Source organism: Neopelma chrysocephalum, unplaced genomic scaffold (assembly GCF_003984885.1).
Source record: "Neopelma chrysocephalum unplaced genomic scaffold, ASM398488v2 Primary Assembly neopelma1_59, whole genome shotgun sequence".
Classification (NCBI taxonomy): domain Eukaryota; kingdom Metazoa; phylum Chordata; class Aves; order Passeriformes; family Pipridae; genus Neopelma; species Neopelma chrysocephalum.
This window is the reverse complement of record NW_020897714.1, coordinates 10,347,166-10,370,554: the sequence shown is the minus strand read 5'-3', so window position 1 is coordinate 10,370,554 and position 23,389 is coordinate 10,347,166. Positions and strand designations below refer to the sequence as shown.

General features: G+C 36.2%; 1 protein-coding gene across 1 annotated transcript in view; it reads left to right on the top strand.

The window, feature by feature from the left end:
• The window catches only part of POC1B (POC1 centriolar protein B), a 49,044-nt gene extending 26,185 nt beyond the window's left edge, over positions 1 to 22,859 (top strand). The window contains 4 exon segments of the mRNA XM_027679849.1: positions 233 to 274; positions 276 to 431; positions 21,333 to 21,515; positions 22,739 to 22,859. Of these exon segments, the coding sequence (XP_027535650.1) occupies positions 233 to 274; positions 276 to 431; positions 21,333 to 21,515; positions 22,739 to 22,840 (483 nt within the window). The 3' untranslated portion in view covers positions 22,841 to 22,859.
• The last annotated feature ends 530 nt before the right edge of the window (positions 22,860 to 23,389 follow it).

Genomic DNA, 23,389 nt, shown 5'->3' with positions numbered 1-23,389 from the left:
AAGGCCAACTTGGATCAAGTTCTTAAAAGCCTTGTCCAGTTCATATGTTAACAGTTTGCAAGAGTGGAGATTCCACCATCTTTCTGGGTAGCTTGCTCTAGTGTTTGATTGATGCCAATATTTTTTTTTTCATAATATATAGCTAGAATATCCTATTTTCCAACATGTCTGTTACCTGTAATTCACAGTGGTCCTCTAATAAGTATCTATCTTCTTTCTATCCACCCATTAGATATTTGGTATGGCAGCAAGATCTCCATGTATCCTTTCTTCCTTGAGGCTGAACAAACCTGATTATCTGCCTCTGCTTGTATATCATGTGTTCCAGTCCCTTCACCATCTTGTTCACCCTCCACTGGACTTGCTCCGGGATGTCAATGTCTGTCTGGGATGAAGACACACAACAGGACACACAACTCCATACATTTAAGGTGCAGTGAAGTATCGCTGTCATCTATTCTTCAGACAATAGTCTGCCTGGAGAAGACTTGTAAAATAAGTATTTAAAAATTTAACACTCTTGATTCTTTATTATGAATTTAAAATATATGTTTAGATATTTTCTTAGCAGTCCATTTGTATTTTTGAGCTGTAGCTGTATGAAAAAATTACTGGTATTATCTCTTCCTCCCACTCCTCCTCCTCTTTTTAAGGAATTTTAATTTCTTGCTTCATCAAAACCAACAATTCATCACAGCTTCCCCACTTGAAATGCCTGCTTATATGTTTTTTTAAATTTAGTTGTATTTTCTTGCTTCAAAGATTAAGCTAAGATATGCAGATACGAATGTTCTCGTAGAGATTTTGCTAGAAAACAATTAAATTATTGAACTACCTGAATTGTAAACAGCTTATCTTTTCAGCTTGTGCTCTAGCTTAGTTCTAAGGCCAAATCTTTCTGAACATGATGAAAAAACCTTTTTTCATCTCAGATTCACACTGATGCAAATTCCTTTGTAAACTTAGTGAAGGGAATGTGGTCGTTGCGTCAGTGGAAAAACTTCAGTGTGATCTTCATATGGAGTTGCTTTCTTTTGGGCTACAATTACAAAAGCCTTAAGAACCTCCTGTATATTATTATGGTTAGGAAATAGCTTTGAATTTGATGATTCATTTATTCACTTCTCCTGTGTATTCCTGAAACCAGTGTAAAAATGAGCCATGGATGCTTAGGTAACTAGTATTAGTGCAATGCCCTGACTTCTCCTATAGTAAGAGTCTTAATATGTTGCAGTTACTAGAAATCATGTGTATTCTAGCCTTTTGCATTCTGAAAATGTTCACTGAATTGGAGTCAAGGTTTGGGGGCTGGAGGTGGTGGTTCTTTCTCCTTTCTGTTTCATTGAAGACTGAAAGCATTACTGCCTCTCTCCCACCCCTTCTTCTTTGTGTTTCAAGCAACTTAAGCTTAATTTCTGAACTGTTGAAAAGGAAAAATTGGAAGTTTTGTTTCCCTTTGGGACTGTTTCCTCCTGTTTCATCCTCCAATTTTAGTTTTAGTCTTGAGGGAGTTTGGATTTTTTCAATTCTGTAAGGCAATACATTGGTAACCTCCGGTCCCTGATAAGCTGTTGGGAACAAGGGAAAGTTGATGGTGTCTCTGTAGTTTTTACTGACAGCAGCAGGAAATCACTGTAGAGGCTCTTTAATGTTCTATCCCCTGACCTTGCTCATGTAAACAGGATTTGGAGGAAGCAAAGCAATGTACTGTAATCTGGAAGTCAGAATGTCTGCGCTGGCTGGGAGATGTTTGCTGTTCTTTCTCCTCCGGTGCTATTTAACACTGAAAACATGACATGCTTATTTTTTGTTTACAGTACAACTTCTACAAAGTTAAGACTGGATTAATTACTGAGTGAAGAAAGATAAGGATTGTTTCTGTTTGGATCAAAAAGAACATACTAAATTTTAGAATAAAAGGTTTATCTGTACTGCATTTGTAGTAGGTGTCTTGATGCAAAAAGTAGAAGTATCTGTACTCTCCATTTGTCCTGTACATGTTGCTTTTGCAGTGTGTATTTCAGGGTTTAGGGATTTTTTGACACACTGTTCTCTGTGTTTACCCAAACCCCAAACCCCACAACCTAAAAGGTACCCTCTATATTTGGAAAGACAGCAATTATGAATGCAAAATTTGCATCTATTCTTCCATTTCTGTGTACATGAAGGCTTAGTTAACTGTTCTACCTCATGGAAACTTACTTTGAAAAGATCTTGGAGTAATGTCTCTTCCTTGCATGGCTTATTACAACTCCAGAATCCTGTAGGAGAGGATGACAATAGAAATTATATCTTAAATGCTATTTTTTAAAAGCTAAAAATGCTGAATATTTTCCTTATTATGCAACGTCAAATTTATTCTGGTTTACATCCTTTCCTGGCTTCAGACTTACATGGAAATAAACACCAACTATCTTCAGTGAGGTTAAGAGGAGGGGAAAAGGAAGAAAGGAAATAATAGCAATTTTATACATAAATCGTCTCCTCCCAAATCCAATTCAGAAGGGAACAGCCAGTAGAACAAAACCCATATGTCACTTCACAGTGCAGAGTAGATGCCTTTACTGCTTGCTATAGTTCATCCGAAAGCCCAACAGCTTTCTGTATTCCGTGGATATCAAGTTTTCTTGGGACCTCAGACATTTAGCCTTTCACTTAAACTCTGATCATTGCATGATATTCATACATTTTTCTCTACATAAGAAAAATTCCAGCACTATTCCCTTTGAAAGGGTGACTGGAATCATTGCCATTGAAGAAAAAGAGAAATGTCCTGGTTTTGTTCCTTATCCAGAACTCAATTGCCAATTAGAATGAGCTCTACATTGAGGATTGATCCCAGCAGCAAAGGGGCTTTGATAAAAATTGACAATTCCCAGCCTCTTCCATCACCTTACGTTCCTTGCTCCCAGACAGAGAAAAAAGAAAGGCCACTCCCTTAATAACTGTGGATTTTTTTCATATACTGCCATTCTTCTGGTTACCGGTAAATCTATATTTGAACAAACTGTCAACTCCCTGAACTCCGAATGACAAACCAGAATGAAATTTGGAGAAACAGGATCTTTTCACACTATTTCCTAAGTTTTGAGGTCAAGTGGTCTGCACCTTCTCCATAGATGAGCATACCAGAAAACTCTCAAACCAGCTCTGAATTTTTCATGTGAAATCTTGTACAAACATAGAATAAATACTGTAAATAGAGGAACTCAGAAGTGTTCGGTGCAGCAGAATAAAAATAAGAATTGTGCTTTTGTGTCTTTGCAAATGAATCCTTCTCTCTGTCCCATCTTGCTTTAAGACAGGCAATTTTTAGTCTCATCTTGGCTTACAGCACACTCTAGGCAGACCTTTGTACTCTTTGTGTGCTACACAGGTATAGTGTGTGGGACTGGTGGGGGATGATAGGCTGCCTGCTCCCCACAACTGTGCAGCTGAACATGTTCAGCTGCTGTCAGGGAAGAGATGTCTCCCATTCCTCCCGAAGGCTACACCTAATCCATGTGGAACAACCATGAGGCAGTAGAGACAGCTTTTTCTGTTGCCCAGTGAAGAGCCTTCCTAAGAAGGTATGGTGTACGTGAACAAAATGACTCATCTTCTATCATAAGTGCCAAAAAGACAAAGTGTTTTGTATATTGAACAGTGAACATTTTGAGCCGCTGTAGAGGCGCAGGCATTTTTAAAAAGATTTGTTTACTTAATCTTAAAAGCGATCTTTGATACCACTAACATCAAATAAAGCTTAAAGGTCAAATACTTGAAGGTGAACCCAACATACGTAATAAAAGAGGAGTATGATCCAGTTCGTCCTTGCATTTTGCAGTGATGCTATTCCAACACAGCATGTAATTGCTGGTTTACAAGGAGAGAGCAGGAAATATGTTGTGCCTCTACATAATTAACTAATAATACATGTCCTGATGTTCCTTAATAGGCTTCATTATATTCTCTGAGTGAACTGGAGCTTGAGAGAAAGTCAAGTTTTCATTGAAGACTGAATTCTGAATTTGGGCACTAGAGAGTGCAAGAATATTTCCTATACTATTTTTAGCCTGCTTTCCTGAGGAAATGTACCTTATGAGATTGTACTGTTTATTTGTATGTCACTGTTCTGTCTCCCTAATCATTTTAGAATCAAATAGTTGGTGGATTGGTTTTTTAATGAACTTTGGAAATAAGCAGTTAGAATAATATATTATTGCTGTAACTTAAGAAAAAGCCAGTGGAATGTGACCCTGAATTCGGTGATGCTGGAATAGGCATGGACTAGCTACTGGTGACTCGCCCTGTAAAAATGTCAGAGCACATACGGAGACAGCTTGAGTTGCTATAGAACAGGAAGTTCAGGAGAGGGACTTAACAGGAAAAAATAACACACACACACACAGTTTTTGTGAGATAACTGCCTTTTTAGAGCTTGCAGAATTTTACTCCGTATAGGGTCTTACTCATGGCAACAGTGCAGTGCTTCAGGAATGCTTTTCAGATTGATCCATGCCTGTATATTGTTCCTTTAGTAAATTAGCACATTTCTGGGAACTAAAGAGATGGACGTTCCAGGTATTATTTCTCCTTCAGTTTCCTGAGATACTTTATGTGTACATTCTGACCTTGTCTGCTCAAGCAGTGTTCTCCTCTGCTCCGACTGGAAATCTAAGCTGTATTCACAGTTCTCACAGCTGATTCTGCGGCACGCAGAAAATGCCCGACAGCTATCAGCCCACACATCCAATAACAACTGGTTCCTTCCTCTTCCTGGGGAAGAGTAACATCCTCTGAGAAGAAGTGTCCCCTGAGGAATGCAGGAACAGCAACAAGCCTTTCACACAGGAAATTACTACTATAGCACTTGTAAAAAAGTGTTTCTGTCACTTGGATTGTCAGTCTGTAACGAGCTTCCTGCTGACCAAGATGATGATTTAGTACTGATCTAAATGCCATTTTTGAGTCATTTAACATAATGGAAGTTAATGAAAACATTCAGTAGCTCTGTTACCCTGTAAGCACCTGTTTTAATTTTTTTTCATGCAGTAACACAAGTTTTGAACTTCTTAGTGTTCATGGGACTTTAATAATTCCAAGATTGCACATTTTGTGTTACTAAGAAATAAGGTAATGCTTAGTTTAGTTCATAATGCATGACTTTTTTAGAGAAGGTTCAAGGTTTTATTTTTCTTTATCTTAAGTTGCATAATAAAGCTGAGCTACAGATGACGTATGCCAGAAAACAAGATATTAAAGCTAAACTACTGCCCTTGAATTATCCTTTGTTCTTAAATGCTGCTGGAGTCTAAGTTGAGCACAGCATGCTTGCAACTGTGTGGTAGAAACTTGACTATAAAATGAAATTTATATATATGTAAAACCCACGTGTTATTCAAAATTGTTAATGCAAGTTTTTTACAAAAGCAAGCACTTTAATACTGCTTAAATATTTTCTTATTTTTTCGTAAATGACAATGCTTGAACAAGTGCTAGCAAATTCTGTGTATCACTTAGAGTACAGTAATATCTAAACCCAGAGGGTGCTTTCTGCCTAAAAGCTTGTTTGAGTGTTTTCCAAATATATCAGTTGTTCCAATACAACACATCTCTCTTTGAAGCCGTGCTGTATTACTATCTAGTTTGCAGTAAGAAAAGTAGTTACTTGCTTGATGCGAGATAATGGGAACACTGAGTCAGATTTAAAAATTACATAGGACTGAGAGACTGAGACTTTTCAAATAAAATTCAGCAACAAGGGCAAAAATGTTCCTTCATCAGATAGGTGTTTGATATAGAAAAACTCTAGAAGTATCTTGGCTTGCATCTTCCATCAAAACACTTTTGGGGTCAGAAATTAAGTAGGACAATGCTAAAGGATGATTTCACAGTCGTTTTAACTTAACAACTGTTTTTATTTGGTTAATTCCATCCAAGTCAATTCCCTGATCTGCTCAGCTATCTGAACACGAATATGCGCACAAAGGAAATAATGAGAAAAAATTATTTAGAGATTAAGGAGAAGATTAGCACTGGCTGTAACCCGACTGAATTGGATGATGTCCATGGAGCCACATATCCAGCGTGATTGTGCTGTGACACATACAGATGCGTTACAGGCTTGACACAGCTGAACATCATCTTTCTTAAGATGCAATGGAAAAAATATGAACAAATGAGATGGTAGTAATGACTTGCTTTTGTTCAGGCAGTAGGTGTGTTGTATTCAGTTTTGAGTTTTTTCAACCTGAGAGGATTCATCTTGCTTTCTTCTGTCTGCATGGCTGTAACCTTAACAGCAGGTATCAGAGGCAGAGGCTGAATGAAGGCAGCTCCATTCTTTTGCTTGAATTAGAAGCACTGTAAAGTAAAAATTGAAAGTATATGACATCAGAGGAAAGCAACTGAGAAACAGTCTATGGTTAGTGATTAGGGTCTTCTGGAAGAGACACTGGATTCTATTGCCCTTACGCATTTTGCAATAAATAGTATTTGGGGAAAAGAAAAGAAGAGGAGCTCTATGAGTGACACCACCAGTGAAGATACATGGCATTACTGTTCTGAAAAGCTGGTTGGTTGATTTGGATTTTGTTCTTTTTTTCTCTGTATATCCTCACAGTATGGTACTCTGGTTGTAGCAGTTTGGGTTGGTGTGAAGAAGGGAAGTAGGGATAGAGAGATGCTATCTTCTGGCATGTTCTAGCTGCATGGAGATTGTACTTCCTGAGCGCCAAGATGCGAGTTCCACACTGTATGTCAGATAACTCACCCAAAGGCATAGCAGTGCAACTCCGAGTTAACTGTTGCATATTATTTGTAAAGAAAGACTCCTTTCTTGCCCTGAAGATTTAAAAGAATTACTTTATCCTTAACCAATTCTTAGATAAACCAGTATCAAATGTTTCTCACTGAAAAGTTTACTCTTCCAAGACATGTTTCATTCTTATAGGTGTTTCCTCATTTCTTACATAACTCGTAGGACAGGAATTCAGTGTCCGTACTTGCAATTTTTACTAGTGTAGTGGAACAGTTCAGTACTATTTACTTAGTAGATTCAGCTAGTTGCATGTAAGAAGATACTGTAATTCTTCACTCAATAACCTGATCACATCAAAGTTTTATCATTTCGCTCAGTTATATATTATGTAATTGCAGATATTTTCAACACTGCTGCTTTTTATAGCGTATTACTCTGTAGTGTCTTCTTCTCTGATGTCTTGTATGTGTACATCAGGTTGCATTTTGACAGCTGAATGAAGTCAGATTGCCAAGTAACTCTGACTGTTTCAGTGGTTTCCAAGATGCCTTTTTGTGTTACCTGTAAACTTGATTTTCCACATTGCTGATATGTTTTCTGTGGCACTAAAACCAGACCAGATTTCAGTGGAATCACTAAAGCCAGCATAATTCTGCAGTAAGTTTCTGATTTAACTGTTTTTAAAGAAACACTAGCTAGATGATTGACTTCATACTGCATTAAAACCTAAAATGTGTTAACAAAATTATAGCCTGCATATTATGGATTTAAAAAAAAAAGGTACTTTTATCAGGAATAGTTTGACTAGATATTTCACTAGAGAGGTCTTCTGTTTGACAGACCATTTTTTTTTTTAACTCAAACCATATTGACTTCTTTGACATTAGGCCTTAAATACTTGCTATATGTGTCCTAAATCAACTTTTCAGGTTTTTTTCCCTAACACAGTTCTCAAGGTGACTGTGACCTGTGACCACACAATTATCCTGTTTATCCTTTCTGATTACTGATGGAATTTCAGCTTCCCCACTCCCTTGGTGTTTTTCTCCATTTTTACAGGATATATTAAAAATCAGTATCATTACCTGACTTGTTATTTCAAAGCCATTGAGTTCAAACTGCGTAATCCAGGATATAAAAGTATTTTGCCAGAAATACAATTACAGCATTTATTATCTTCTGAAATGGAAGATAAAAATATTTCATTAACCACTGTGAAAAAATTATGCATATTTCTTTAATGCCTCTAGCTAATAAGTATGCCATTGTTGGGGCTTCTTTTGTTTCTGATCTTTGTAAAGTACAAATAATCCTTGAGTTATAGAAATTGTGTTTGTCTTACTTCCTATAAATCTGTTTCATAGCTGACTGTAAGGTTTTATTTGAAACTTTTCTCTGACTTTGAAGTAATTATAAGTTCTATTTCTCTCATGCAATCTCTGGTCTCCAGTAGTGTGCAAATTTATGCTAGAGCCTTTCTCCCCATGGCATTACTTACTGATTTCTCTCCTTTAGCCAGCAGTCTGTTCTCAGGGACCTTAAATGAAATCAGCTCCCTCTATGATTTCTCTTCCTCCACCAGACCCTCTTACATCTGCAACAAGTTCAAAACCTATAAGTGAGGTCTGGGGACAAGCAGACAGAAATGATAGCCTCAGCATTGTTTCCTTAGGAAAGTGAGCTAAAATGTCCTTTTTATTGCTCCTAATTCTAAGGACTGTAGAGTTTTTGCTAAGACCTTCAATCATCCAAACCAGCTGTGTTACATCACTTCTGATTTATGGTCATTTGTATTATTCTGCCTTTTACAGTTGAAAAAGCAACAGTATATTTTATCTGTGAAGTCTCTAAATCCCCAACAGGAATTTGACATTTAGGACTGGAATGCCAGCTGTTGATCTGGGATCATAGTGCCAACTGCTTCCATTTTACTGTCATTTTCACATCAAGTATGGAGTGCAGCACACCGCCAGGTTGTATATATTTCCATTGAGTGTGGCATCTCCACATCTTGACTAGACCACTGCCTCTCATGACTGATACTGTACAGTTGATCATTTGTCATTTAGCTCTTCTATGCTGTTGCAAGCACAGTCGGCCTTAGTCAAATGAATTGACAAAGGGGACGTAACAGTATGATATTCTGTTTTACAGGTCTTTTAGCATAGTTGGGTTTCTATTTCTTACCTGTACCCTAGCGGATAGTACTTAATGCAGTGTTTTGTTAATGACTTCATTAAACTTTAGTGAAGTATTTATTATTTATATCCGTATATATCTTTCTTTCAATTCAGTTATATCCCTTATCCAACCCTAACCCATGCAACCAAGCTCTTTAGAGAAACGTGCTTTTCTTTCCAACAAAGTGCCCTGTGGGCATGAGCACAGGGGAGCACAAGCATATTTTAAAATCTGAGCTGCCATTCTTAGCAGAAGTATCTTATCTGTAAGTGTTACACGCTTAGCTTGATTGATCTCTAGAAAATACTTACGTTAGTGTTGTCCATTATTATTATCAATTATTTTCCTTAAGACGCGGGGATGTAGAAGACTAGGAGAGCCTTCTCTAGAGAGTTTTCACTAGAGTATGGGAAATAATACATCCTCTTGTACCTTGCATGGACACAGAGTTCCATGGATTCTTGCTATCATCAGGCTACTGCAATAAAATACCAAAGTAATCTTCCTTTCAGACGTTTTAAAAGATCATAATATTAACAGGAATAAGGGAGTTTTTTCTAAAAACATAAAAGATGTAGAGAGACTGCAACTTTAATCATCATTACAAAGCAAGAGGACTTCAGTTTGAAATTCATGGTGAATTTTAAGAATCTTAAAATTTCTGTTCTGTTACTCAATAAAGCATCAGACCTCAATGCCAAAGAAATGGCAAGCAGGAATAGAATAAAAGTTTCTTGTTTCTCTTTGTCCAAGTCTAACCAGAGGACTTTCCACAAGATGGACATGTGGTAGTTTATTGAGATACAGTGACATGAGCAAGTTCTACCCTTGTGCTTCAGCTCCAAGTTGTATATGTACTGTGGCTTTCAGTCTTGTCTGTGTAACACACTGATGCTCCTGGTTTGGTTTGCCAATGTGATTAGTCACATTAACGGATGTTCCTTGACATCAAAAAGAAATAGTTGGCGATGCAGATCCGTTTGTTTTTTTGGTCAAGACTTTCATACAGCATTCATACATGAATATGCTGAATTAATAGACCTATATAAAGACAATTAATACTGAATGTTGTTTTAGATTGTGATGGTTTTGATCTGGATGTCACTAATACAAATAGAATTCCAAGACATGTTTTGTATGCTAGACCAATAGGAAGATAAGTTAAACAATGACTTAGTATGTATATATATGTGTGTTGTCATATGTTTCCCATTTTGAATACATGGAGGATACTAATGTTCATCAATGTTTTGCGTGGCTGTTAAAAACAAACAAAAAAATGCCAAACACACCACAAGTGCTAATAATGTAACAGCAAACATAATTAAATATGGAATGTATGCAGAAGAGTTACATGGGTGATCCATCTGGATGGATATATTACTAAAGTAATGCACTGTGACCAGTGAAATTTAGTATTTATCTTCAAGTGGTAAACCCTTTATTTAGTGTTTTCCATTTATTTTCCTTATATGTTCACAAACACACAGTTTGCAAACTTTTCGTATTATAGGGGACAGAGCTGTAATTTATTACACACATAGAAAAAATTTATGTATATATAAAATACATATAAAAATAATATATAACCTTTTATGTATAGCCTTATATTCTAAGGAGATATTTCTTTGTGTATATATCCTTTTTTTACTGCCCTATGAGATGTTATGCTCTATTTTTAAAAGTCATAGATTACATTATTATTTTCTACTTTTCTACATTAAATGGAGAGATGTGGCAGTCCACAGTGAACCTTTTCTGCAAAACCTCTTCTATGCAAGAGGTGCTGCACATTGCTGAATGAAGGAGCAAGCATCGCTCTTGTTTATTTTGAGTTGTATATCTGCTTGTACCTCAGCTTTTCTGGTCACGTAAGTATCACTAAAGAGAATGGAACATGTAAGTGGAGTTTTCTCTTGTTTCAAGAAAGAGTAAAAAGGTGTGACAGCAATTGGATCTGGAACATGAAGTTTTGAATTGTTATGGACACTAGACCAGGTTGTTCTCCTTCAGCTGTGTTCGCCAACTGCTGCTCTGCAGCTCAGTGGCAAAGGAATTCTATAAGAATCATGAGGCAGGGCTTCCTCAGGTTGTTGGCCTTGTAACACTTTGCTGCTGAGAGAGGCAGAATTTTGTACTAGATTTCCCCCTCACCACCTTCTTTTGGGTTGACGGGAACGAAAGCTGACTGCAAAATAGCCAGTTGTATCACATCACTAACAATATGAAGATGTTCCTACATCTTCAAAGATGTGAGATCTTCTTGTCAAAAAACAAAGGAGAAAAGGGATTTTCTCCCAGCATAATTTGCAGAAATGAAGAACAAAGACCAACATTTTAGCTGACTACTTCTGTTATTTTTAACAAAATCAACAGGATTGTAGATGAAATCACTGTGATATTAAGAGCATCTGTTGATGCAGAAATGGGAAGGTTTTATCCTTTCACTTGGCTAGAACATAATCTGTATAAACTAGGTTTTGTCTGTATTTGTGGACATTCATCATTAATATTTAAATAATAATAGAAGAAATTCACCATGGGAGATGTTGTCGGTTCCAAAATAAGAGCTTGTTCAATGAGAACGGTGTAGATGCAAATTCCTCCTCGTCCCTGAGGATCAGATTCAGTGATCAAGACCTCTTCTACTAGTGTGTTCCTGTGAAATTTAAGAATACCAAATGTTCTTGAAATTGCAACTCTGAGTCAGCCACCATCCCTATCTTTCCTCCTGCCCTGACCACCCAAATTCAGTCAGAGCGGTGTTGCCATTTATCCCATGCTGACAGTTAGTCACCTCCAGTGGCTTGTTAGTATTTGTCACTTGAGGTAAGAAGAAATTGGCTGAAATACAAATATCAAGTGTCAAACTGGGAGAATGTAAATCTTTAGATCCTGGTAGCTTGAGCAGTGAAACTCACTCTCTCAGCTAATCACAGAGAGATTTTTAGGGTTTTTTTTTTGTATATAATTCTGATTTTAATGGACCGACAGAACTACAGATCATATTCCTAAATCAGTAAGATGTTTATTTTGGTTTCCTCAAAGTTCCAACTGTCACAGCGCAACGGGGGGGGAAATTATGAACCATTTCAAAATAAAGCTATTATTGGCAACCTTAATGCTTTAACTGTAATTTTTATCGTTATTGAATTCCTTATTTAATACAGCCAAGCAGAACCTATCTACCAGTCTTATGTGCCAACACATTTAGCATTTTAATTGGTGCTGAACAATGTGTGTATTTTGACTGAAGTTTGTAATAGAATGCTAATTAAAATAAATTATTTTTCAAGAGTGTAACAGGCACGTCAGACCACTCTGAAGTTAACATTTCTTGGCTATTTGTATGCAATTCTCAAATTTCTCAGTTTCTACAGTTCCCTAGTTTGATGCCTATCACAGTAAATTGTAAAACTCAACTGACTTAAGTACAGAGGTGTGCTGATGCTATTAAAGCAATTTTTAAAAATCCCAGCTCTGAACTAAGATCAGCAGCACTGAGTATTGTTTTCACCTGGACAAATTGGACAGCTTGTCCAAACCTTCAGCATATTACTAATGCTGAGCACTGAAATAGCTTAGTGTAGACTTTTGCTACTTTCTCCAGGTATTATATGAAGCCTGATAAAAGCACATAAATTTGACTTTTCAGTGAAAATTTTGAAGCTTCATTTTATCCTTATGGGAGTTTTTTGTGACACTATTATTACAGTATTTGATGTCCTCTTCAAACCTTCATCATCCCTTATAGGTGTAACACTTTATTAGCAAAAGCCTTGATCAAATGCTGAGTGTTTCCTGTATTACATAGAGTACTCTATTACATACTATTGGGTAGTAAAATATTTTAGTCATGGCTATACTCACGGGATTTCAGTTCCCAGCTATGAAATATTGGGCTTTCTTTTTTTCTTTCCCTAAGAGTAGCATCTGTCTCTTTGGCAAAGTCTTCAAGCAATTGTGCTGGTGTTGGGTTTAACTTTGGACTCCAATACACTGGATTGCTAACTTAATTTCTAATACTTTTTATTCTTTGGTGTTTTCTTGTAAGTAATTTGAATTGGAGGACATTGTTTGCTCCATAGAAACAAAAGGAGTAAAAAGCCAGTGGTATTGTTACCAGGATAGCCACCTGGTCAAGTGGTATACTTGCCTGTTGGTAGCCTTGCTCTGAAGGGAAGTCAAAGCTGCCAGATCACAGCTCACAGCATCCCCTAACAGGAGGCAGTCTAGGTTTGTCTATGCAATAAACTTTTGTTATGTTGGTATGAAGTACAAAAAAAAGAAAATTCATACTATAGCACTGACTGTTATCCTGGCAGAAACCATTGGTACAGGCACAGCTGTGCTGGCAGAAGGGAGTTTCTGTTAGCTGTGCCTATAACTTTGGAAGTAAATTGTGTGTAGGTACGTATATGAGTATATACTTATGGATGGTTTGGCAAACAGCTCCTATGTGCTCCTTCTACAGCAGGGGGCTCTGCTAATGTAGGATCTGTCAGTGCATGGAGGGAGGTTCTGCAGCACAGGCAGCTCTGGGCTGGGTCTACCCTGCATCAGCCTCCCACCTTTGTGAAGCACCAGACCCCTGGTCTGTGCAGACTGCAGTGCAGGGACTGCAGCCCTTCTCAGCTTTCTGCACAGCTTGGGAGAACATTACTCACATTGTTCAGTTCTTCTTGTCCTGGCAAGAGTCTTGTCTCTTCAGGATTTTGTCCTCAGTAATTTTTTGTTCATCCTTATTGAGAGGTGGGGTTTAAGACAGAAGTATGTTCCTTGAACTCTTATAATTTACATACAGCATAAGTTTTTCAAGATGAGTTTTGCCCTAACAGATTAACTATGAGACACTTATCCAGGAAAAATCAATTGCATATTATAAAGTATGTGATTTTGTTCTATTTTTTTCTTAGAAGTAAACATACCTTCAAGAATGAGAATTTCCTCTAGGTTTGTTGAACTTCATTGTAAATTCATTTGGAATATGGATATACTAGGTGACTTTGCCAGGCATTTGAATGAGATAGATGAAGAGCTGTCCCTTATATATAATTGAAGACTCTGTAGAATAAATTGTGTTGTTACCAGGTATCGTTTCTTTGCAAAGTTCAGTTGGATTTATTTAGCTAGCGATTGGTCTAAAGACTTTAAGTCAGTTTCTTAAGTGGGGGGAAGAGGACAGAAAAGAGTTATGAGTAAGCAATCCAGAAGAATGGCTGTCATTTCTCTGAGTAGATATGTTCCTGGTGAGGATGCTGTACTCTCCTTCACACTCTCAAGTTAACCCTGCCTCCTTCCTCCCATGTAGTTGATGCCCTCTGTGAACCTCCACAATCTGCTACTTGAAGTATAGGGAGTTTGCCAACATGCCGGAAAAGTCCTAGGGTGGTTTTTTTTTTTTTACTTCTGTTTTTATTTATTAACATTTGTAATATAAAATATAGCAAAATATTCTATTTATAGTAGTAGAAAGGAGGCCTTGTCCGAATAGAGTTTTTAGTTTTCTATCATTACTTCATTTCTAGTAAGTGTTTCATTATGTTTCCAGCTTCTGTTACAAGTATTCCTCCTGCCCTCCTTTAGCTTTTCCCTGTCCTAGAATGGGTAAGAAGTTCAAGCAGAGTCTGTAATATAATTTTTTATTAGGACTCTATGTGGGTAAAAAGAAGCCATCACTTGAAACTTTCGCATTGATTTCAGGTGTAAGATGTTCCCTTGGGTATGTACACATGCAGTCCAAAGTAATTTGCCTAAATTAAAACTGGCTACTTTATTTTGTAATTGTAAGTAGTGGAAATGCTTCTATAGTTTCATGTTATTTGTCCTTTGTTTTGCAAAGCTTCTTGCTGAGGCTGAAGATATACTGAAAGTAATTTATTACCTTTCTTTGCTTTTTTTCCATAGGCTATATTGCTATTTTTTAGTGCCTGTGGTGCAAGAAATTTTATAATTTACAGAAGTGTTTGAATATGGTCTTCCTGAACTGTTAATTTAGAATTGACTTCCTGGCAGGGGATTCTTACCTTTGGCAATTGAACCTCCAATGATTTCTGTCTAGTTTGTGTTGTATGTTCCTGACATGCTTTGGGTTGGGTCTTTTGTTTGTTTGTTTGTTTGGGTTTTGTTTTGTTTTTAATTATCAATTATTAATTTTTTGGTAGTATTGCTTGTTTTGTGGGGGGAAATCTTTAGTTTTTTCTAAAAGCTTAAACCAAGGTAAGGAAGTATTATTGGTAGGAATTAACATCAATGAGCAAACTAAAAAGAGAAAATTACCTGGTTTTAAGTAAAGCTTATTACTGATGATCTGAGAGTTTAGAAAAAAAATTCAGAAATATTATTTATTTCTAACTGGATGCACTCAAATATTTGTGTACTTTTGTGAGTTTTCATTAGGGAAATAGAAATATTTTCCATATTACTTAGAGCAAACAAGGCTTATTTTTGGTTCTTTTTCTGTGTTTTCTTGAAATGAATGGAATATGGAGAAAATATTTTTGTTCTGTACTAGATTCTTTATATGTGGAATTGCAAAATACTAAGTGCATTGAATGTACTCTGTTTTACAGTGTTTTCTCAGACCATGAGCAGCACTCTGGGAAAAAGCTGACATAAGAAAACCATGTAGCCACTTTCTCATTATGCATGTGAAAGAACTGTTGTAAAGTATGATATAATTTCTTTGCATAAAACTATCTATTCAGGATATCTTGAGATGTGCCTGTGGACAGAAGAGTTTATTATTTCATGACATCACAGCAATGCTAAATCTAGTATAGAAATCCTGATAGAAATAAATAAATAAATCTGATTAATCAGACCATAACCGTAAGTGTATCAGGATTTCAGTCAATTTTGTACAGATAATAATATAAAAAAACCCACCGAACTTAGCAACTAGTTTTCATTGTACTGTACTGGCCTTGTGGCCTCTATAAATTCAGTTAGCGTCAGGCTGAATTTGTTTTCAAGACTGGAAGTGCTATTCCCTTTTAGGTGAAAATGCCTGTTTTGCTAAAGATTACAGTCTGATAGTCTGGCTTGGTTGGTTGGCTGTGAGTTTGTATCCTGATACCACTAGTGGTGGTCAGGTTCTAAACTGAAGGGTGTGCTACCTTCAGTGGTGCCTCATGGTATTTCCGAGTCAGATTGGATGTGATGCACTTACATTAAGTGCTTTAAATTCTTGGGTTTAGCTTAGGCATTCTTTTAAGAGCTGGAGAAGACTCAGATGCATAAGATGGCACAAAAGACTTTTAATTAAGTGCAAAATTCCATGTTACAAGTTCTGAAAGAGGACTGCTCAAGCTAGAAATGCTTAGTAGAACTTTATTGTAGATGCACGAAGTAGTTTATCTGTATTTTACTGCTTGAATGCAAAACTTCAGTTAAAGTTTGCAAATAAATGGTACCAGAACTACCTCATCAGATAGCAGGGGCGGAAAGCCATAGTTGGCACATGGCAGGTTGTTACTGTGATGATTAATGTGCATGCAAGAGGAGAAGAAATGAAGAGTGCTGTCATCAGCTGAAACTACAGGGAAGTTTTCTTCAGTAGGAACTGATAAAACAAATAGTGGTTTAACATATTTACTGTTAACCTAATAGACCAGAGACTCTGTTTTATGTGAGCCACTCATTGACTGAAAAAAATAATTTCAAGGCATTAGACATTATCTGTGAGTAATTATGGCCTACAAAAACAACAATAAAACAAACAAACAAAAACAGAGAAAAAACCAAATCCCGAACAGTTAAATTTAGCATATCCACAGTGAACCATTTTTGTTCAAGGGGAGGTTCACAAGAGGAGGAAAAAAGCAGTGATAATGATAGTACTATCACTTCTGAGAAACTTCCCATGATTTCTAATAACCAAAAGATACAGGAAATCAAGGTCTGATAAGGTGGGAGACTACTCTGTTATGCCTTTGCTCTTCAGTCTGTTTGAGCTTCATGCCCTACTTATGACTAATTGTTTGTAGTTGTTTTAATCACAGTATCAGAAATGTTTCAGTATTGGTAGACAAATGTACCATGTGTTCACAATTTAAAAGATTATTTTTAAAAAGTAGACCACACCAGTTTTTGTGATTCATTTGGAAGCTTACCAATGTCACTTTTTCATATAACCCCATCTTAATTATGAGATCATTTAGATATGCATTTGGAAGCTGTTGTCTGTATATTCCAAATTTGTAGCTCTTACAAGATTGAAGACTGTTGATATCCAATTGAGTGACAGAGGCTTGTATTTTTTTTCTTTTTTTTTCTCTTGAGGGAATTTTTTATCTCTATAAATAAAACTGCTCAGGCATCTTTATGTAAATGGATGCAATTTACTCAGATTCTATTCTTAACCATCATGAAGCAAAGGGAGACTGGGATGCAGTGTTTGTTTCTATCTGCTATGTGAATGTTTCATGGGAAAACATTTGGGAACAGGCAGAGGTGATAAGGTTATGTGTAAGGATTTTTCACGAATTGATCAAGTACCACCCACAGAGTTTTGGCTATTTTGCTTGACAGAAAACAAAGATAAGCAATTATGACTTGCTGTTTGTGACATCATTTATAAGCTAAATTTAATTTTCTGCTGAACATCCGCTGGTAATGTCATGGTAATGACTTCCTATTGATTTATTAAATCTGTTCCTTCTCCTTATTTGTAACTTGCATGAAGTTGCCCAAATGTGATTTCATGTTATTACTAACAGGCTGTAAATGGAAACACTGTGCACATTTTAATTTTCTTCTTAGCTTTGCTCAGAAGTAACAATTTAAAATTGATTGCCTTATAGAAATTTATTCTCTCAAAATAAGCTATAGCTCTGATGTCTCTCAGAATAGGTTATTTTTTTGAATTATGAGACTTTTTACTACATTGCTGGCAACGTATAGAATTGTTGTTTATGAATTGTATTCAAAGTATTTAAAGTACTTTAGAAAGGGAGTATTTGAAGGAAAGGCAACATCTAGTTCTTGAAACACTTCATGTGAATAGGCTGTGGATAGAAAAACTTTCTATAAAAAGAACTTTTTAAAAATAAAATATTATGCTGAATGAAAGTGTTGGACATGAACTGATTGGTATCCAAAAGTAAAGGAAATCTGTTTGGACACAAGTTAGATAAGTTGAAAATTTGAAATGGTCTCATTTCATTTCCCTCTTACTAATTTTGAAAGTTCAGAATTCAGTTCATTATTTGCTTGTCTGTGTTTGATACTTTGAGTTTTGACAAACATTGAGGTCTTTGCCTTACTTCTGTAACTATTTTCATATTGCATACTGTTCATAAGTCTTTCAGAATGTAACAGAACAATCTCAAGAAGACTTTTACAAGAGGACTTTTCTACTATTCTGATTTACAATGTTGGTGGCAGTTTACCAAGATACAAAACATTTTTTCACAGCCTATTTGTCCAATACATTGAATTTTGGATCAATTTTACTGTAAGAAAAAAGTGTTTGGTGAGATTTTTACTAGCTTAGCATTTACTCTGTTTACTAAATTGACAGCTTTCCTCCTTGAGCTGGAAGAATCTATTTAGGTTGGGTTTAAGAGCAAAATTTGTAATCACTTTGTGGGAGCTTAAGCTGAAATCTCTATTTTCATTATGAAGTGCAGCAGTGTTGTTTGAAAAGAAACTGAGGCAGACCAGCCTCAGAGTAGAACTGTTTTTAGAACTTTGCAATGTCTAATAACCTCAGATTGTTTTCCTCTCCTGCTCCATTCATTTAAATTAATTTTAAATCATAATACTTCAAATATCAACAATTTTTAAATTTAAGTGGCATTGAATGTTAAAGCTGTTTTTATTAATTTTGAGTACTTGAAGATTAATAGATTATCCTTTGTACACTGAATTTGCAAAGCACAATGCCTTTAAGCAGAGTCAGAGTATCAGTTGAAGTTTACTGTTACATCTCTTTTGACTGTGTTAATTAGTTACTTGTATCATTCAAAGGCAAGAAAATGAATGTACTTCCCAAAACATTCCTATAAGTAGCTTTGTTAACATTAGACAAACAATACTAGGTTTATTTACAATGAGCTTATTTACATTGGTGTCTGGGAAGACCTGGTTTCCAACCTGGATCTTACCCCCACAACACAGGGGCTAAAGCAAAATAAAATTAAATCGGAAATTCATTCTCTGCCTACCTTGTCCAAAAATCAAGCCAGTTGTGTTCTATTTCATTTTGTGCTAACAAGCGACTCCTTCACAGTATACAACTCTTTGGAATAATTTGAAGTTGACATAACAAAATTTTCCATATTGAGAAGAAAATTAAATTCATGGTACTGGAGAGAAAGATGTAATTAAACCATCTAGTTAGGAGTGGGAAACTTCTGGTTTCATATCCTTTCTCCTATGGAGGTTTTATTTATTTTATCCCCTTATGTGTATAAAATATAAAGCCTCTCACAAGAGCAGGACTTACTTGCTCCTGACTGAGCATCCTAACCATTGAACTAAAGTTTCTGTTGACCACTGACAAAACTTGAACATCATGGCTGGAGAGAGTACCCTTTTTTCCACGGTTTCATCCCTTTAAAAGGCAACAGCCTGGCTGACAAGACATTGCTCTATGAGTCATGAGTTTAAGTAGACTTGGACTAAGAAGGCCAGTTCTCTGTAGTCCGGTGCAAATGTTATAACCATTCCAGCATTCTGTAGAACAGCCTTGGATGTTTAATGTTTGAAATCTGTAGTTTGATGTCTAGCACGCTTTTTTATTTTTTAACACAACCGTGGTGCTATCAAACCTTGAGAAGGGTTCCATGTGGTTTTGTAGCATTGTAAGTTAAGGTCTGAAGTATATGTAGGTGTATTTCCTCCTGTCCCTATCAGCCCTGTGCTCTGCACTTCATGGGTTCTTGCTTGGAGGCTTGAGATGTGTCCTTGCAGAACTTAACTGCGCAGTGGAACTTTTAACCCAGAGAGGGTGGTAAGACTTTTTTCTTTCTCACCACAGTCTCTGCTTTCAGCTGTTCCCCACCCTAGACCCATGGTCTTCTACTGACTCTTGTTTGTGGCATTTTAGGTTTGCTCTGGTGCTCTGCAAGTAAAACAAAAAGCCATTCCAGGTAGATGGTGGGTACAACTTGTCTCTTGCTTTGCTTTTTCTCATTGACCTTGGTATGATCAGGTTCTTATTAGAGAGATGTCTCTGCCCAAATTAAGGTGCAAATAAGACCATATGCCAGAGTCAGTAGTACAGATTTTATTTAGTACAATAAATGTGAGGTAAAGAGAGATGAAAAGAGATGAAAACAGAGAGTGGGGGGAGAGAAAGAGAGTGACAGAGAGACAGATTAAGTAGAAAAAATATCACCACTCCATGGATTCTGATCATCCCGTTGATCCTCTTCCTGTGATCTCCCTGGTGGTGAGAGTCCCAGTCTTGTCAAAGTGATGGTTGCAGTCTGGATCTGTTGAGGGAAGCCCAAGGTGATGAGGGAAGAAGCATTTAAAAGGTTTATTTTGTAAATGTGGATATTTGTAATATAATTAGAAATAAATATTAACTACCTCAATTTACTTCAGTGTAAAAATAAACTAAAATTATCTGAAGGTAGAAGAAGTTTTCGAAGAAATCTCAGAAAGTCATTAATAAATCAAGTAAAGTTGTTGTGAGGGAGCTTCTAATGAATTAGTGATGATTTAATCTTTTATGACTCAAAAATGCCATTAAGAACTTCAAGGCACAGACAAAACCGAAGTGATTGGAAAGTCCATGCTCTGTCAACCTGGAGCAATGTTTATACATCAAAGTTATTTCTCTCAACTTTACATTGTGTGGGTCTTTTCTGTTGTTTCCTTCTCCCATTTTCTGAAGGAATCAGTTTCTCAAAAAGTAATGTCACTGAATAAACAACCAGAAACTACCTTATATGCTGAAATAAGGGGTTAATTCATACTAAAGGTTTCATACTATGAAGTTGGAAGGAACCTTTGTGATCTTCTAATCACATACGAATTTTTCATCCATATGACTGCTCTGAGTGAATTCCTTTGTGAACTTGAGCTATCTTTTTGAAGAAGACACCCCTCAGCAATTATATTAATTTGAGCTTTAATTCAAACTCTAGTGGTACAGCATGTAATTCCTCAATCATATGTACCTGAAACATGTACTGAAAGACTGCTGAAATTTCCCTTATTGCCTCATCCATCACAACTGGAATTCTCTCTTAGGTCAGAGCCAATTGAAGTGTTATGAATTGGACCTGGTACAAAAAGCAAATCTGAAGGCCCTTGTGTGTGTGCATATATGTGTACATAGATAGCTGGTTTTTTTTAAATTAAAAGCCAGACTTTTCTACCTATCTTATTGAATGATTCTACTCAAATGAGGACAAAGCCAACTGAATCTTCAAATGGTGTTTCTGTATTAAAGGGTGATGGCAAAACTGAAGCGCTGCACCGGCCCCCTGCTTCAGTCTTGGCAAGAAGTTCAAAAAGGAAATCAGAGAATGAGAGCAGATCAGCTGTGCATAATGAGGACAAGCAAACAGGCATCTCCCCCTCCCTGGACAGTGCTTTGGAGCACATTGTGGGACAGCTGGATGTGTTAACTCTAGTAAGTATGCAATAATAGATAACACTTGCAGTGGAAAATGACAATGCTGTCAATGGGCAAAAAACCCCAGGAACCATGTTAATAAATCGGAACAGTAAAGACTGTGAGGTTATTTTGAACAGTTGTATAGTCAAGTGACTATTTTGGTGTTTTCCTTTCAGCAAATATTGATCGCATGTATTGCGTTTGCTAAAGTGAAAGCTTCCTGATACATAATCATAAAGATTGTTGCACTTTTAACTCTAGAGGGACAGAATCACTATTTTTCAGTAGTGAAATCTAGCATAGATTTGTCAGAAGCCAGTTGTTTAGCAGACATTGTCAGATTCCAACCTGAACAATCATGTACTAGCAGGGGATGAACAAAGTAAATTACCAATGTACCAATAAATCCCTTTTCAAACATAGTGCTCAAGGTGTTGGCTTAGGTAGGAATCTAAGCAGTGGAATAATTCCTAGTGTCAGTGAAACTGCACAAATACTAGTCTCAGTGACTCTGAGTCACTTCTTTGCAAATGCTCAATACTTTTTAGTAATAACAGATTTAGTCAGCCTGTGTTTTAAGATACTACTCTGTAGTCTGTAATATATTAACATTAAGCCAACTAAAAAGGGAGCAGCTAAGAGGTTTTTTTTGTTCTGTGTTTTCTTTTGCAATACATATGTTAATTGAAAAAATAGGGTTTTGGAAGTATGGAGTCAAGTCATCAGTTGAAAATTATTTGTGTGGTAAGTTGGATTAAAAAGAAACTGCCAGCCTGTGTCCAAAAAACTACCTTTTCTGATGAAGATAGTCTCTTAGAGAATGCCTTTTAATAGTATATTTTTTTCTCACTTCCTTTTTTTGGGGATGCCTTAAAAGTTTCTTTTAGATTTTTGGAAAAAATCATTTGAGGTCATCAGTGATGACTGTTTTTCTACTGAAATATGGATGCAACTTTTACATAGTATTTCAGAGTAATTTATATTATGCATGTATGTATTTCTCTCTCTCAGAGAAAATATTTTGTGAAAACAATTAGAAACCTTTAGACAATCTCCATGGATACCAAGCCATAATTTTTAAATACAGTTATAATTAGTGGAATAGCTAAGAAGCCATTTTATGATTTTTTTTCCCCTACTGAGTTAAACTTACTTTTCTTATGTTATTATGTTACACACTTTTATAATACTGTGTGAGTAATAGAAAACCAGTTGAAATTACTGTCCTCTTCATGCAGACAGTTTCAGTCTTGGAACACCGTCTGACTTCAGCTGAAGATAAATTGAAAGAATGCTTAGAAGATCAGCAAGTATTACTTCAGGGAAGACAGGACAAATAAAAGCTGAAAATTAACTATATCAGTGAATATGTTTCTGCATTGGATTTTGCTATAAGCAAAAACATCAAATCAATGTAATAAAAACTGAAGAAATTAAAAAAAGAAAATTTTAAACAGTCGTGGCAAGCAGATATTCTGCTTATATATTTAATGAAGTGTAGCACAATCAAAACATAATATTTTCTAAAATAATTTCCGTTGACTGTTAACAGGACTCTTATTTCAACCTAACAATATCTTTGAATATAACTAAGCCACTAACTACATATTTTTAGATGAACAGCAGTTGTTATGGAAGCCTACTATGAAGGTTTTTAAACTTGGGCAAGGATTGTGAAAATAATGTTCTTTGTGCTAAGGCAACAATACTCAAACACCTAAATAAGACCTAATGCAAAAAATGCCAGAGGTTTTCTTTGTCCTGTTACATACTCTCAAGTATTTTACCAAAAAGTAGCGAGTTATTCTATGTCTTCTAAACATTTTAGTAATGATTGCAAGAAGAGGTAGTATGAAAACTTTTAGTCACAAATATGAAAATTAAGTCAC